This window comes from Prunus persica, chromosome G1 (assembly GCF_000346465.2).
Source record: "Prunus persica cultivar Lovell chromosome G1, Prunus_persica_NCBIv2, whole genome shotgun sequence".
NCBI classification, from domain to species: domain Eukaryota; kingdom Viridiplantae; phylum Streptophyta; class Magnoliopsida; order Rosales; family Rosaceae; genus Prunus; species Prunus persica.
In genome coordinates, this window is record NC_034009.1 from 40,462,615 (window position 1) to 40,478,373 (window position 15,759).

Here is a 15,759-nt window from a genome sequence, read left to right on the forward strand (position 1 = left end):
CACATCTAACTTCAATTTTTTTTTTTTTAAAGTTGAGGAACTCGGATATAGCCTTAAAAGAAACTCAAGCATTACGTATTAACTAAGCACTCAGAATTTTTTTTTTTTCTCATTGTCTTGCAATAGTTGTGTTTATTGTTTACCAGAGCTCTTTATGGATGGCACTATGTTCTTGTAATGCCATTTTATTAAAGAAATTGTTGCGGCTATAACAAAAACTAAGCACATGTGTAAGTACTAACTTGTATTTATTTAATATATATAAAAATCGCAACTTTTTATTATTATTTAACTTTATAAGGCAAACAAAACACTACTTATAAGTTATAATTAATTGAACATATACAAAAATCCTAACTTTATAAATTGAAGGCATACAGAGGAAATTGATACATGCAACTCGCAAAAACAAGTGAGCAAGCCATCGATTTTGGGGGGGTGAGAGAGGAAGCTGAGATAAGCATGACGTGGTTATCCTTCGGCTGGCCCATTTGATTGCAAAACAAGGTTAAATCCCCTTCCCCATTTTCATCATCCATCTGATCTGACTGAGTTCAACAAAGGAGAAACGTCAATAAAACTAATTCCCCCATTTTATAGAGCTTCTCATCTATGAAATTTCTAATTTATAAAAATAAAAGCATCAAACAATAAATGAATGAACTACTAAAGTATTGTTGCTAACCATATTAGTAAACTTGAAGATCAAGATTTCACTGAAGGATCACGCTATCTCTCAACGGTTTCCCTTACACGAGGGAACCGATCCACCCATTGAGAATATCCTGCAACACGTAGAGAAGTAAAAATCAGGCTTCTTAAAATATATAAGGGAGAGAATTCTTGCTTCAAGGATGATGATACTAAAAAATTTATCCCCCGCCCGCAAGAACAGATGAGTAAATTTTCAAAAAGTTCCGAAGAAACAAACCTTGCGTTACAATCTCAAGAAGATCCATTTCTGATTTAGCAGCATCGGACATACCCTACAATGAAGTTGACAACGTAAACAGAGTGGTAAGATCCAAGCACACTTCAATTTGGCTACAACAATTAAAAACTCTTGTTCAATGAGAAATAAGAATGTGCCTTATTTACAATGTCCAAAAACCATCCTACTACTGGCCAGAAGTTGGAGGCCTAACTGCCTCAGTCTCTATCTCAAACATGTACACATACATATAAATATACATATATATTGTGTACATATATGTATACATAATATGCAAATCATATCACATCATGCAGTATACCTGTCCCCATGAAGCCAGACTTCTTGCAATGAGCCGAGACAAACTATCAAGAGTGCTGACATCAAAGTTAGGATGCTTAAGAAGAGCCTTCTCTGATGTAAAATCAAATAGCAGTGCGCATATGCTTGAAGCCATCATAATAGTTGACGGGTCATTTATACCCTCTGAAATCAGTGTTCAAGAATTATTAAGATGCAGACCTAATGATATTTCTTTTGCATGAAAGAAAGCTGAAAATATAGGAGGTTAGAGCACACGAATAATGGAAATGGATGCTGAAAATACAGCTCTAAGCTCACTATCAACGTTGAAACAACAAAATGGGCCCACCACTGATAATGAACTACTTGAAACAAATAAACAACCCCTTAAAAGTAGGGAATCAGTTAACCCAAAGATAAAAAATGAATCAAACTCCAAAGACAGAAATACTTAACAAGAAAGTGAAATTAAGACAGTTTGGCAGAAGAAAAATATATTTGAGATTGAGGGTTTCTAATTCCAAGACAAAAATATGTTTCCAACGTTTTTTTGGTTTTCAAGAAGAAAAAAAAGGTTTTTTGGTTCTATTTTTCTGGATTTATCAAGTCTTTTGCTCCTGAAATCACATATCAGGTTTAAGAGTTGAGAGTAAAAGGGGTACTCTCCAAAATGTTAACTAATTTCATGAGATGAAAAAAAAATGGGGTACTCTCTCTCCAAAACTTAATGCTTTCAAAAGATGAACTGGATACCTATCCAATATGATCTTAATGCAACACCAAAGGCACAAGGTATCAACATTGTTAATGTTACAAAAACGACAATACCACTAGAGTAGTATGGAAACCAAAGGATATCTGATTTACGTATTAAAGGTAAAGGAAGTCAATAAAATAGTACCTGTCCAATATGCCAATGCTTTCAATAGATTAACAAGAGTTGAATCATCCAATGGGATTCGCAATTGCTCTTTCTATTTATGAAAAGAAACAGAAGATGTTCATAAGTTGCGTATAATATGTAATATATTGGTATAAAATGATGATTACCCTACCTTTAAAAGAAGATTCAAGATTGTGTCACATGCCAAAAAGATGCAGCCATTATCCTTGACCATATAACCATGTGGCCCAATCAATTTTACAAGGCAATCAACAACCTGCAATACGCTGCTGAATTGCTTTTGTAGACTTACAATATAAAAAATATAAAAAATTCGAGACTACTTGAATATGCTTGTTAGGCCATTACACAAAATAAAAATAGCAAAATGGAAAAAAGTAAAGAGCAAGGATTTTATATAGGATAAAATTGAGAGACTTACAGAAATATGGCCTCCACAAGAAATCAAAGCTATACATCCTTCAATCTCCATTGTCATTTGGCACAGCAAAGGAAGCAAAAAGCATATAGAGTAGAAGGGGCTGTCATTTAGACAATAATATAGATAAAGATCATTTTCCGAGATTATAAACCCCTAAAGTTTATCCGCCTATTAGACAATAACTATTCAGAGTTCATATACCTTGGCTCATCTTCACCTTCAATGGAAAGCATATACTCTAAAAGTTCTCTAACTTTCTCTTTGCATGCAACGGGTGTTTCTGCAAGATAGCTGAAACACAAATATTAGCTCAACAGTACATCATTGCTGATCCATAGATCAATTAATTAAGGACAGGAATTTGTCTTGATCAGAGACAAATACTAAATGGGTCCTCATAACATGTATAGGCAGAACCCAATAACTGCCCCAGAATGGATCCAACATGAATGCCATAACTCTCAAAGCTTAGACTGAACTTTCTTGGTTGTTTGTTTCAATTGGACAGTACTAATATTAACATTATTTTAAAGCTCAGCATTCAAATGTGAACATACATATGTGCAGAAGTATAGCGACCTCTGATATCAGTACCAGATGTTTTCCAAATAAAAAATTTAACAAAATAATGTTGCCTATGTTCTCCATGAATTTCGCCAATATATTAACTGATAGATGCAATAATACCTCCCAATAATCCGCACTGAAGCAAGAAGATCATCTCCCTTCCTCTGTCCATGTTCCTGTAGCATCATAATGTGGTTAGAGAATAGAAAGTAATCTCTAATGCCACCAAATCAATACACTTACCTTTGCATCTTGTAAATACTCTAGAACTACACCAATTGTCTCATTAAGGCCCTTAATCACCTTCATGAAAGTATTTTCATCAATAATGTCCCCTGAAATTGCACAGAGATTATTAACATCATTGTCTGCAACAAGAGAAAATATATACTGTATAAACAGCTCTCTTGCAATTCAACAAAAGTAAGAGGAGAGAAAACTGAAGAAATTACTATATATAAAAGGCAGAGAAACTTTAAAAATAATGTTTCACACACATTCCCATGCTTCATAGTTCAGAATCCTATAACAGAATAATGAGAAGATTACGATTGTTTTCCTCAAAAACTTTAGATATTGACAGAACTCCCAAGCATGCAAATCTGGCAAATATGACATACCTTCATTTTCGCTGGCATTTGATATTAAGCTAATTATCTTTTCAAGCAAGGAAAAGGCAATAGCCACATCCCGTTTCTTTGAAACAATTGTCTCTGCAGGGGCTGAAGACCTTTTGGATGCTTCATCTTTCAGCTGGGCAAGCTCATTAAGGAGAACCGCAACTTCAACCCTTGATTGCTCCAGCACAAGCACTAAGCACCTGAAAATTTTAAGGCCCAAGAATGGAGAGTCAGGCCCGCCCAATAAAATCTATACACATAAAGATACTCCACACTTGGGCATGCAGACATGTATATATAGATTTTGCAGATGGCTTAAAAAACCATCACCAGGCAAAGCAGACCTGTCAGCTGGAATAGGCTCCTTCACGCCAGGTAAGTTGATATGACCTATTAACCATCGTTCCCCGAATATTGTCATCATAGAATCAGCCAGTATAAGTGCCTGAAGCTTTTCAGTAGGTGCTGCCATTAAATGACAAGAAAATAACATCAATAAGCCTCCAACTTTCATTCCTTTAAGAAATAAAATTAACAGGGGAAGAAAAAAATAGTAAGTCCAGCTAAAATTTTTATTAAAAAAAAAACTGCGGAGAATGCCAAATGCCAAAATATTGAAAACAATTAGTTCAACATACCAACACGGTTTTGTAGAATGGCCGCAATACCATCACGCATATAATTTGGCAAATCTTTTTCTGGTAGTACACGAAGAGAATCATAAAGTGGTGCCTGAAAATACCATAACTAGTTTTAAAACTACTGATATCAACAGCACATAAGGCATAGTTAAGGATTACAAAAGACAACGGAGAAACTTTGCACCACGTAATTTAATTGAACCTAAAAGACCTTATTTTGTCCAACAATCAAACTTGAAAAAACCATTCATCAATTAAGTTAGAATGTTCAACAAATAACTTTTTTTCTGGAAAAGAAAGATGCACAATGATTGCATACCGAATATTTTGATGCGAGGATGGCAGACAGTAGGTGGAGCGCATCAAATTTCACAGCATTATGCAAGACAGCAAATTGTCTTGTTATTGCAGCCACCTAAATTAAAACAGAAATAACTTAAAGATCATATACCACTTCAGAAAGACTACAAAATGAAGGAGTTAAAAAAATTCAATATTAAAGAATAGTAAATTAAAAGTATATCTAGAAACTGAACTCACAATCTTTGAGAGCTCTGGAACGTAGTCTTGGTTAATGATTTCAAGAGACAGTTTATTTAGTATCAATTGCACGAGTTTCATAGAAAGCTCCATCTGATGAGAACCTGTACAAGTTTTTCATCTCATCAGTCCTTTGTAGCTTGAGACTGATGAAGTAATCTCATAAATCACCAAGGAAAACTGTTTTCTTATCAAAATGGAGAAAAAAATACTAACAGTATAGCGGATAAATATCACCAATGACACATACTTTACAGTTGCCCCCATTTCCATAATGTAATAGTTGTAGCATGCAATAACAGATCATCAAGATTCCTATAGGGTTTTTGAGCAAGTCCAGTAGGAGATAAAAATAATTACCGTCTGGGAAAATGGACATATGAGAAGCCAGCATATTCATGCCCCCTGAAGTGTAAAATGTCATGATTCCGTCTTCGGAAGCTGTAGACACCAAATACAGAAATTCATAGCATTCTTCAAGAACAGCTGATCCTGGCCTGTATTCTCGCCAAATAAAATGATACGGTTAATTAAGAAATGAAAATCAGCAATAACCAAAGTACCTAAACAACAAAGTCATTCAGAAATCAATGTCATATTAAATGTTGATCATGAATCCATTTGGAATATAATATAACACCAAGCTAGCACCCAATCCAATATAAGAACCTTACTCTGTGGATAAAACTTCCAGTACCAGTGGAATCTTCGAAACCATGTCGTTTGAAGCAGCAATTTCCAGAACATGACAGAATGCAGCAAGAACAGTAACAGATAACTGCAAATATGCATCGCGATTTTCACTTCCACTGCTACTAATGCTTCCTTTTCCCATCCCTAACCAAACAAAACCAAAATTCCACTTATGCTTCATCATTAAAGATCGAAATTTACTTCGAATTTACTTCTAATTTGCAAAAATTTGACAGCAAGTGATAATTTAACAAAAAAGAGTTTGTAGTGTTACCAGTCCTGAACAAACGATCGAGAAAGCCGACGCCGACGGCATTGTAAATGGTTTGGAGAGAGGATAAGTCATCGCCTTTGAAAAACTTGGTGACGAGAAGAAGGCCGGCGAGTCGCTGCTCGTCTCTCTCGCCCTTCAACAGCTTCAAGCAGTCTTCGAGCGGCGGAGACTGTTTGCCTTGCTGGGGCTCCTGAAATAGAGAGAGACATGAAGAAATTTGAGAGGGTGAGAGAGATAGAAATAGAGCGACAGAGAGATGAATAGAGGGATTAGCTTGGTTACCATGAGAGATTGAAAGCGGAGAAGCTTGATGGCCGAAATGGAAACCAGAAAAAAACACTGGAGATTTTTGGAGGGTTTTTTGAACTTCGGGAGGCTTCCGGTCTCGCCTTAATTAGGGGCGGGCACTCAAACTGGCAAATCGGAAATTCGAGCCGAATCGCATCGAACTAAATCGAAAAAAAACCGAGTTGACTAAAAAGTCAAAAACCGATCAAAAACCGAATCGAACCGGTTTGGACCGATTTCGAATTCGGTTCCATGTCTTCAAAAACTGAACCAGACCGAACCGAACCGGTGAAATTAAAAAAATATATAATTTCAATATATATTTATATTTAATGCTTTATTTTTAATTTTACTAAAAAAAACATAATATTTATCCAAGTTCAATGTCAAAATATCTCTCTTTTCTCACTTTAATATTTATTTTTTATATGAAATTGAATAATTTGTTAATTTTCAAGTAAAAAAAAAATATTTCAGTTGAGAATTGTATTAAAAAATAATTTTAAAAAACAATTTTTATAATCCGGTTCAAAATCGAACCGGAACCAGAACCGGACAGAAATCGGTTCAAACCGATCCGGACAGTTTTTGAATTTTTTTTATTAAAATCGAACCGAATCAAACTGGATGAATAGTACCAGATCGGTTCTAATTTGAGGCAAAAACCGGTCCAAACCGAACCGTGCCCACCCCTAGCCTTAATACTCGCTGCCTTTTTAATTTATTTTTTAAAAATAGTATAGCCGTGCGGCTGTACTGATGGCCTTTCATCAGTATAGCCGCCCCGCTATACGTATTTTGATACGTGGCGCCAGATCAATCGGGTGTCCTTTTTAAAAAAAACAGTACAGTCACATGGCTTTACCCGATGTTTTTTAATTTTTTTTAAAACTAGTATAGCCGTTCGGCTGGACCCTTTTGACATGTGGCGTCTAGCGCTGTGCGGCTACTCTGTATTCTTTAAAAATAACTCGATTACTTAATTTGTTTTTTTTAAATAGTATAGCCGTGCGGCTGTACGTTTTTTTTAATTGTCTTCAATAAGTAGTATAGCCGAACGGCTATACGCTTTATATATCTTTTATATATATTTGGATCCTTTTTTTCTTTTAAACTTTTTCCCCTGATTTTCGTTTATCGATAAAAGTAGTTTATAGCATTATCTATTATTATTAGGCCATTATCCGAGTCTCTATTGTCCCCTTTTAATATTTTACTTTTCCAGAGTTATACCCGTATACAGAATTTAGTACTTTCACATTTAATACTCTATTATACACGTACGTATATATTTTTTAATAATACATATGTGTTCTGTACATGTCTTAAAGACTCGATAAAATTCAATTTTTAAAAAAAAAGTAAACTTACAATACTCGGATTGCACATGTACATACGTATTTCTCATGTTCAATACACTTATTTTTTACAAAATTTTCAATAAGACACAAAATTCACATATTATACAAATAATTCTCACATATTATTGAATACAATTTATATATATTAAAATATTATGTAGTGGCCGATTAATGTCTGTTTTGCTTTGGATATGTTGAAATGAAACTAGCAAATTAATATCTATAAAATATAAACTAATGCAACTAGAAGGGTGCTTTTTTCTTAATTTTTTATCTATTAAATAGTATAACCGTGCAGCTATACTATTTAAATATAATTTATTTAAATAGTGTAGTCATGCTATAATACTACGATTTTGTTTTAAAAAAATAATATAACCACTTGATTATATGTATTTTAATACGTGGCGCTAATTGCTAGGGGTTCCTTTTTAACCCAAAAAAAGAAAGAAAGAGAGGGTACAGTCGCGTGGCATTACTCGGTGTGTTTAGTTTTTATTTTTTCAAATAGTATAGCTGCTTTCTACAGTACCTTGTACTGAATCATCCTTGATTGGACTAGGCCTGCACGACGTAATGGGCCATAACAAAGACGTCAAAAGGACCAAAGTATCCTTCAAAAAGGTCCATAAGAAAGACTTCAAAAGGATCCCAAAAAAATACAACTAATGCCAGTTACTGTATGGTAGATTACTTGAGATATTTAGTCATATATTCATTCTTAGTATTAATAATATAAATAAATTCTATACCATTTAATTTTCATTAAAAAAACCCAAAAAAGGACAGCTAGCCTTATTGAATTTAATTTTGATTATAAAATTATTTTGATGCCTTATTGAGTGTTTTGAGTTTTTTTTGAGGTTTTGGGGTTGGGTTGTTTTAAGAAATCAATGGCAGTTTTGTAATTTAAAAGAAGTTAAAAGTCTTTTTGTTATGTTGTAAATGAATTTTAGGTGTGTTTCTAAAGTCTATTTCTGAGGTTTTTTTAATAAATTGGGCTCCTATATTTAGTATAATAGTAAATCTCTCCTTCTTTTTTTTTTTTGCCAACCTTAGAGCATTTCAACTCGAAGGCACCGACCAGAGCAAGAGGCCCACCAAGCCCCCAAATGTATTTCCGAGGCCCAAGTCTTGCCAAAGCAAGAGCTGAGCTCCACCAACCTGGGCAAGCTAACCCAATGTGATGTCAGCAGTCAATTTAAATAACAAAAAATTTGAAAAACGAAAGAAAAAAGACCAAGAATTTTAGAAATTTTTTAAAAAAATAAATACCTAGCCATATTCTTCACTTCCCACACCAAAAGTCTATACAAATTCTTCTGCTCATATCTCATGTGAATAGTGGTTGCCATAGCAATGGATGGAAAACCAATAAAAAAATTGCTGTGGCAGACACTATTTATGTTAATAGTAACAACTCTTGCCTCCCCTTGCCTTTTGCCATGATAAATGGATGGAATGCTCTTAGGAAGAAGAAGGGGGTTTTCTCACACAGTGCTAAGATGCTATGAGAGTTCAAACCTAATACTATTTATGCTAAGATGCTATAAGAGTTAAAGCCCTTTTCAACTATACTCTTTTTTTTTTTTTATTGTGCTATCCTTTGCATCTCTAGGACTAGCAAGTATGTTCCACACTAGAATACAAGCAAATTCGCGTTTGATCTAATGATCAACCATACTTGGACGGCTGAACTGCCGGCAAGTTATGAGCTAAGAGCCTCAAGAAAATAAGAGGTATCACCTCCACTTTCATGGCATGTGGCGCTGATAATTTATTCATTGCTTATCCATTGAATATAATATCCACAAATCACATCCCAACACCTGGCATTAAGCGATGACCTTCATGCTCATGCATGCACATGATCGAAAAAGGGCCAAAACCATATAAGACAAAATATGTGGATCATGTGCTTTTGGCCACATTCGGGTGGATATGATTAGTAGATAAGATAAGGTTTTAAGAGGCTGACTCCCCTAAGAAAACCAGTCCTTGGTTTCTCATAAACCAGTCAATTCACATTTCTTATTTCTTTCTTTTGGTCTCCTACCTAATATATTTTGTTTAATCAGCTTGGTAAATCAACCTATAAACCCTCTTTCATATTTAACAACTATATCATAAACTTCAGTATACATATTAACAACTTACTATAATAATTTGACGTAATTTTATCGTTACATAACACGGGTTGTAAAGTTGTAAATATGATCTTTCTAATATTTGCTTTATTCAAAATAATGCATTCTTAGAACGTAAGTTTGACATATTTAAACATCTAAACCCATAATTAGTTTGTCTCTTCTTTTTTAAAACCCATATTCAAATACAACTATGCTTACACAATGGTTTTCTAAGTTTAGAGACTAATAAAAAGGCAAAAAAGCCAGATACATAACAAATACAAGGTAACTCCCCGACTCCACCAGTTCTCCAAAACGCGGCTTTTACACCCAAAAATAAAATAAAAGTTCAAAATTAAAGATAATTCATATATATATTTTTAAATAATTTAATAAGCAAATAAGCAAAACCCGCTAAGAACCACGCACGATCCACGGCTTCTCCGCTTGTTCCAGCTACCTTCCCAGACCGCAAATGCCGCTACCACTCAACCCTCAACCTATAAATACCTCACTACCCGCTACCCCTCTCCATCAACCGAAATTCAAAATCCTGTTTGTTTGTTTTCCGAGAAAAACCAAAAGAAAAGAAAAGAAAATTGCACTCCAATTCAATTCAATGTCGAACCAGGGATATCGATCTCAATCTCCGACGAGCACTCTCCACCACAAGCGCCAATCCAGGTCGATTTGCCTCCCGGCCTGCTTCTCCAGCATGAGCAATCACCCCTTCGACGTTCTCCAGAGCGAGGGCGACTACTGCAACAACTGCAGCAGGTCTCGGTCGCCGTTGCCGGAGATCAAAGACCGGTGCTTGAACCTCATCTCCAAGATCAGTGGCGGAGCAAGGCCCGGAAGAGGGCGGCGCTGCCACGGCTCCGCCGACTTCAGTTACGATCCCTCCAGCTACGCCCTCAACTTCGAAGATGACACCAGCCGCGCCGACGATCAGCTTCCCTTCTCCGCTCGGCTCTCGGCCTCGTCCATCCCTACGACGTCGCACGAGAAAAAGACCAGCCCCAACCAGCTCGACGAAATTCTGGAGAACCAGGAGTGCTTTGTTGCGAAGGCGGAGAGCAAGGGGACGACGAGCCAAGCAGGCGGCGTCGCTTCAAGGAGGCGTGGGAGGAGCCGGCACTCGTCGACTTCGGTCGACTTCAGCTACGAGCCGTCGAGCTACGCGATGAATTTCGAGGACGATGTGAACCGAGACGACGAGCTTATCTCTCACAGGAGGTTCGGCGGACTGCTGGCCCAGCCATCGGCGTCGAAGATGACGGCGGCGGCGGCGGCGGCGGCGGCGGCGGCGGGGGCTCCTCCGCCTGCCAAGTGTTCGACTTTGCGTCCAGAGATTGCTGCGTTTAGCTGAAGCTCAAATGCGGTTGCTTTGTATTTATATGCTCGTATGATCAGGCCAGTGTGTCATTGTCATCATGTGCTTGGGCTCCGCAAACGGGATTGTGAAAATATTTTTACTTTTGAGCTTCCAGAAAGGGAAAGAGACGAAAAAAATGGGGAAAGGGACTGTCGGGGCAGACGCTTATTGGTCCGGCCGATGGAAACAAATGTTGCCCCACATTGCCCAAGGCAAGCACAAGCAAGCCAATGAAGGAAATATATTATAAAGCCCATTTCTCTTCAATTTTATAATCTGGGCTGATGAGGCCATGAACTCGTCCTCTAAACTTTTATATTATATTTATTTTATTCTTTAGTTAAATAAATTTGAGATAACTATAAAGAAACCATTTTTAGCTATACAATCATAGAAAAACCTACATGAAATTGACTTTATAAATACACTTTATTATTGCCAGCTATCTTTTTTTTGGGTTTACTTAATATTTGATTTTCAAGTTTACCCTTTGATGTTGAATTCATATTAAAAAAATATGGCTCGTCTCTCTCCTCCCCCCAACTCTTTCTATTTGTCTCGTCTCTCTCCCTTCGCGAAAAGCAGGCTGGCCAGTTTTGGCTAGCAATATTGGTGCTCCGGCCATGGCTAGATGCGTGACCGAGTGGAAAATGACTAGAGGAGGCTAGCGAACCACGCTTGAGCCCAACCCAGCCTAACTGCGCTGTCGCGAGCTCTAGAAACCTTTGAGGGTTTCGAGTTTTTTGACGCCGTTTTCGGCGGCTCCGACAATCGTTGTCGTCGATCCATGTATGGATTTTGATCCTCTCCTCATGCTCTTGTTGATAGTATAGTTATTTGGAATCAATTTTAGCTTTTGAGAGTTTGATATAAACGCCCATAGATTTTTCATCGGTTTGACCGTGATTGAGCCTTTTCTAGCCACTTTTTGGCTGAGGTCAAAACAAAAAATGTTCCCTTATGTGTGTTGGTTCTTTGGTACAAAGATTGGCCGATGGTTTCGAGAATTTTCCATCGCTGAAATTTTCTTCTATGATGTAGTTGTTAACATCCAATAAGTAGTATGAACAGTTGTTATTCTGCAACTGAGTTGACTTCTATGTAGGGCTGGCAATGGGTCGTGTCGTGTCGGGTTCGTGTCGTGTCGGGATAATAAACGTGTCAAGAATGCTCAACCCGAACCCAACCCATTTAATAAACGTGTCGTGTCGGGTTCGGGTCGTCTTTTATCGTGCGGGTTTCGAGTCGTGTAACGGGTTCATAAAGAATAACATGCATGTTACAAAACTCACAACCGAAAAAATTTTAATTAAAAAAAAACAGAGAGAGTAGAGAAAATATAAGGAAAAGAAAGAAAAAAAAAGATAGAGAGAGGAGAGAAGAGAGAAGCTAAAGAAAGAAAAAAATAGAGAGAGAGAGAGAGAGAGAGAGAGAGAGAGAGAGAGAGAGAGAGAGAGAGAGAGGAGAGAAGATTGAAGGAAAGTAAGAAAGAAAAAAGAGAGATGAGAGAAAACTGAAGAGAAGGAAAAAAAAAAGAGAGAAGAGGAAAGGAAAAGAGAGGAAAAAAAAAAGAGAGAAGAGAAGAAAGAAGGAAAAAAAAAAACTGAAGAGAGGAAAAAAAAAAGAGAGGAGAAGAAAAAAAGAGAGAAGAGGAAAGGAAAAGAGAGGAAAAAAAAAGAGAGAAGAGAAGAAAGAAGGAAAAAAACTGAAGAGAGGGAAAAAAAAACTGAAGAGAGGAAAAAAAAAAAAAAAGAGGAGAAGAGACGGGTTGACGGGTTGTACACGGGTTGACACGACCCGTGACACGACCTGTTTAATAAACGGGTTAGATAGGTATTATAGCGGGTTAGCGGGTTGACCCGAAACCCACCCGTTTATTAAACGGGTCAGAACGGGTTGACCCGAAATTGACCCGTTTTTTTATCGTGCGGGTTGAACCCGCTAATTTCTTGTGCGGGTTTCGAGTCGTGTATCGGGTCGTATCCGAAATTGCCACCCCTACTTCTATGACATACTATTAACAGTGTACTTCTATAACATAATATTAACATATTTTCAGTAACAAAGCATACTCTATATTTTGCTCTATATATAGTTGTGCACTTGAAGTTTATGATATGCAGAATGTGATTTTTACTAGGAAGATAGTTCTATGACATAGCATTAACATTGTACTTTGTTTTTCTTGTAGATGTATTTCCTTTTGCCTTTGTAATTGTTTCTGGTGAAACTGTGGACAATTGGAGGTGGTTTCTGCAAAGGATATCAGATGTCTTGTTGGGCTTTTTTGGGGGTTTTTTTTTTTTTTTTGGTTGAGTTTTTTGTATAAAATGGTATTAACAATATACTTCTATGACATGGTATTAACAATGTACTTTTATGATATGGTATTAACAATGTACTTCGAGCTTGCTATGCTTGTTTTGGGTTTTTTTGGTGGCAATCATGTAATTTATAGGAACTTCAGTACTTATTTCTTATGTAGTAAATATTTTTTGGGTATGTTTCTAAATTGTATTCCATATGGGTTTTTTTTATTTTTTTTATTTATAAATTTCAGCCTCTATTTTGGGTATATTACTAAAGCTCCCAATAAATTTTAGAAGATAATCTCTTGATTTGAGTCCAAATTGGGTCAATTTCAAATTTCTTTTATTTATTTTAATTTGATTATTTTTGTTTTCGGGCTATTTGGGAGTACTTTTGAAAATGCTAAGCGCTTCTAATAGTGTTGGAGAAAAAAAAATTATAAGTGCTTTGGAGTCACAAATGCGCTTTATAGGTGAGTCTTCAAGAATCATTTCAAAAAATTTGGATATTTAATATATAAAAAATTGACGTTCTTTAAACAAAAGTGCTTCTACAAAAACTCTTAAGAGTAGAAATGGTGCCTAAAACGTAGTCTAAAATGAGCAAATTGTTTAATTTTTGTTTATTTTATTGACATTATCCTATGTTTGGATGGAGGAAAATAACTCGGAATTTAGCTAAAAGTCGGGAATTGAAGAGAAGAAATTAGTATTTCCATTTTTTTAGCAACTTAAGGATGAAACTTAATAAATGACAAGCGGAAAAAATCGTGGAAATTAGGGATCGAGATTCTCAAGTTTAATTTCCTCCAAAAGAGGCGTCATTTTGGAATTTCTATTGAGCCAAAATTCGTTTTTCACTGTAATTTCTGCCATTTACAAAATTCGACATACATAAATCCAAACATTGAAATTATTAATTGCTAAAAATTTAAACCGATGTAGATTTAAATTCTGTCATTTTATAATTCTATGCAATTTTTAATTCCTTGATTCAAATGGAGGGTTAACAATGAGTAACAGGTAAAAGAGAAATTAAACAATTAGTGGCAAGTACGAAGAAATCAAGTACAAGACAGAGCATATTAACAATCAATATAAAGCTTTCTGTTGGAGAACCACTATTTCTAAGATATTTATCAGTAGCATTGATCTCTTGTAGAAAACAAAATAGCAGTTTGGTGTTTTTAACTGTCAACTAACAGATGCCATGCAAGTCACAGCTGCAAATGGGGTGTTGGCAAATGGCAAAGTGGCGATTGGCAATGGCCGGCACACAAGAAGACCGACCCAGAAGATACTCAATGATTGAATCTCTCTGATCTGTCAAAAAAATTAAAGACATTAAAAAGAAAGCTTCAAGCTCAAGCTCAAGCTCATAGCTAGCTAGCACTTACGTGGTTGGAGGGCAGGTGTTTAATTATTAATTAAATATCAATAAAAAGACTCACATTTCTCTTCATTTTGATCATCCCCTTTTGCATTAATCACATCTTTGATCTCAAATTCTCAGTCCCCATATGGCAAACCCACCTGAGAAATTGGCCTCAATTCACGAAGTTTCTACACCACCGGAAGAGAGTTATGATGACTTTGATGAGGAAGAAATAGCTCCATCTTCTTCTTGTGGTTGTTTATGGGGATTTTATTTTAGAGCACTGCGTGGAAGAAGCAACATTGGAACACAGAGATATCTACTGCAACAACAAGGAGGAGATCAAGTAAAAGAAAATTGGTTGGTGGAGAATGCGAAGAAAGTACGAGAGTTTTCGGAGGTTTTGGCAGGACCAAAGTGGAAGAATTTCATCCGCTCCTTCAGTACAATTTACAAGAAAAGAAGGGTGCAATTTCAGTATGATCTGCAAAGCTATGCGCTTAATTTCGACGATGGGGGGTTTGACAGGGAAATAGAGGGTAATTCTTATCTTCATTTTTCGAATGCCGGATATGCATCTTGTCCAGGGATGAACAATGCCAAGTTCTGATTTGCTAACACTCCCTGTCCTCATGTTTGCTGTTGTTGCTCTTGCACAGTTTTATATGTGTTTCACGTATAGATTAAAATGAGCTACTTGTTTGTTTATAGAGATTGTTTATTATTCACTCTTTCATTTGATCTGTTTCTGACAAATTTATGAACAGCTATATTTTGCCAGTACTTGATTGTTTTATGATACTTCTTGTGTATAATTCTCTGGGCATATTTTCTAAAGTTCTGTTTCTTGTTATGTTCTGTTATCTGATTTCTGTGGTAGTTGCCTCAGCTTCTCCAAACCAATGCCATCTAGAGAAATTGGTGCATGGTTTTTGCACATACCTCTGCACCATTATATACCGAGTCACTTCACAACACAATCAAAAGAAATTGAAACATGAAGCAGCATGATCCATGCCATCTGGTTG

General features: G+C 36.2%; 3 protein-coding genes across 3 annotated transcripts; 2 read left to right on the plus strand and 1 right to left on the minus strand.

Annotated features, from left to right (window-relative positions):
* Positions 228-6,283, minus strand: LOC18788589 (neurochondrin). Its single transcript, XM_020562273.1, has 19 exons — positions 6,177-6,283; positions 5,895-6,084; positions 5,602-5,764; positions 5,288-5,424; positions 4,928-5,031; positions 4,707-4,802; positions 4,385-4,478; positions 4,091-4,211; positions 3,747-3,946; positions 3,370-3,461; positions 3,247-3,302; positions 2,761-2,850; positions 2,560-2,659; positions 2,290-2,394; positions 2,136-2,208; positions 1,254-1,417; positions 932-986; positions 686-785; positions 228-548 (listed from the first exon to the last, which is right to left on the minus strand). The coding sequence occupies exons 1-18, from the start codon at positions 6,177-6,179 to the stop codon at positions 730-732; spliced, it is 1,899 nt and encodes a 632-aa protein (XP_020417862.1). The 5' UTR covers positions 6,180-6,283; the 3' UTR covers positions 228-548; positions 686-729.
* Positions 9,820-11,555, plus strand: LOC18788279. The gene has a single exon (XM_020555836.1). The coding sequence runs from the start codon at positions 10,148-10,150 to the stop codon at positions 11,039-11,041; it is 894 nt and encodes a 297-aa protein (XP_020411425.1). The 5' UTR covers positions 9,820-10,147; the 3' UTR covers positions 11,042-11,555.
* LOC18790282 lies at positions 14,815-15,591 on the plus strand. The gene has a single exon (XM_007223596.2). The coding sequence runs from the start codon at positions 14,877-14,879 to the stop codon at positions 15,339-15,341; it is 465 nt and encodes a 154-aa protein (XP_007223658.1). The 5' UTR covers positions 14,815-14,876; the 3' UTR covers positions 15,342-15,591.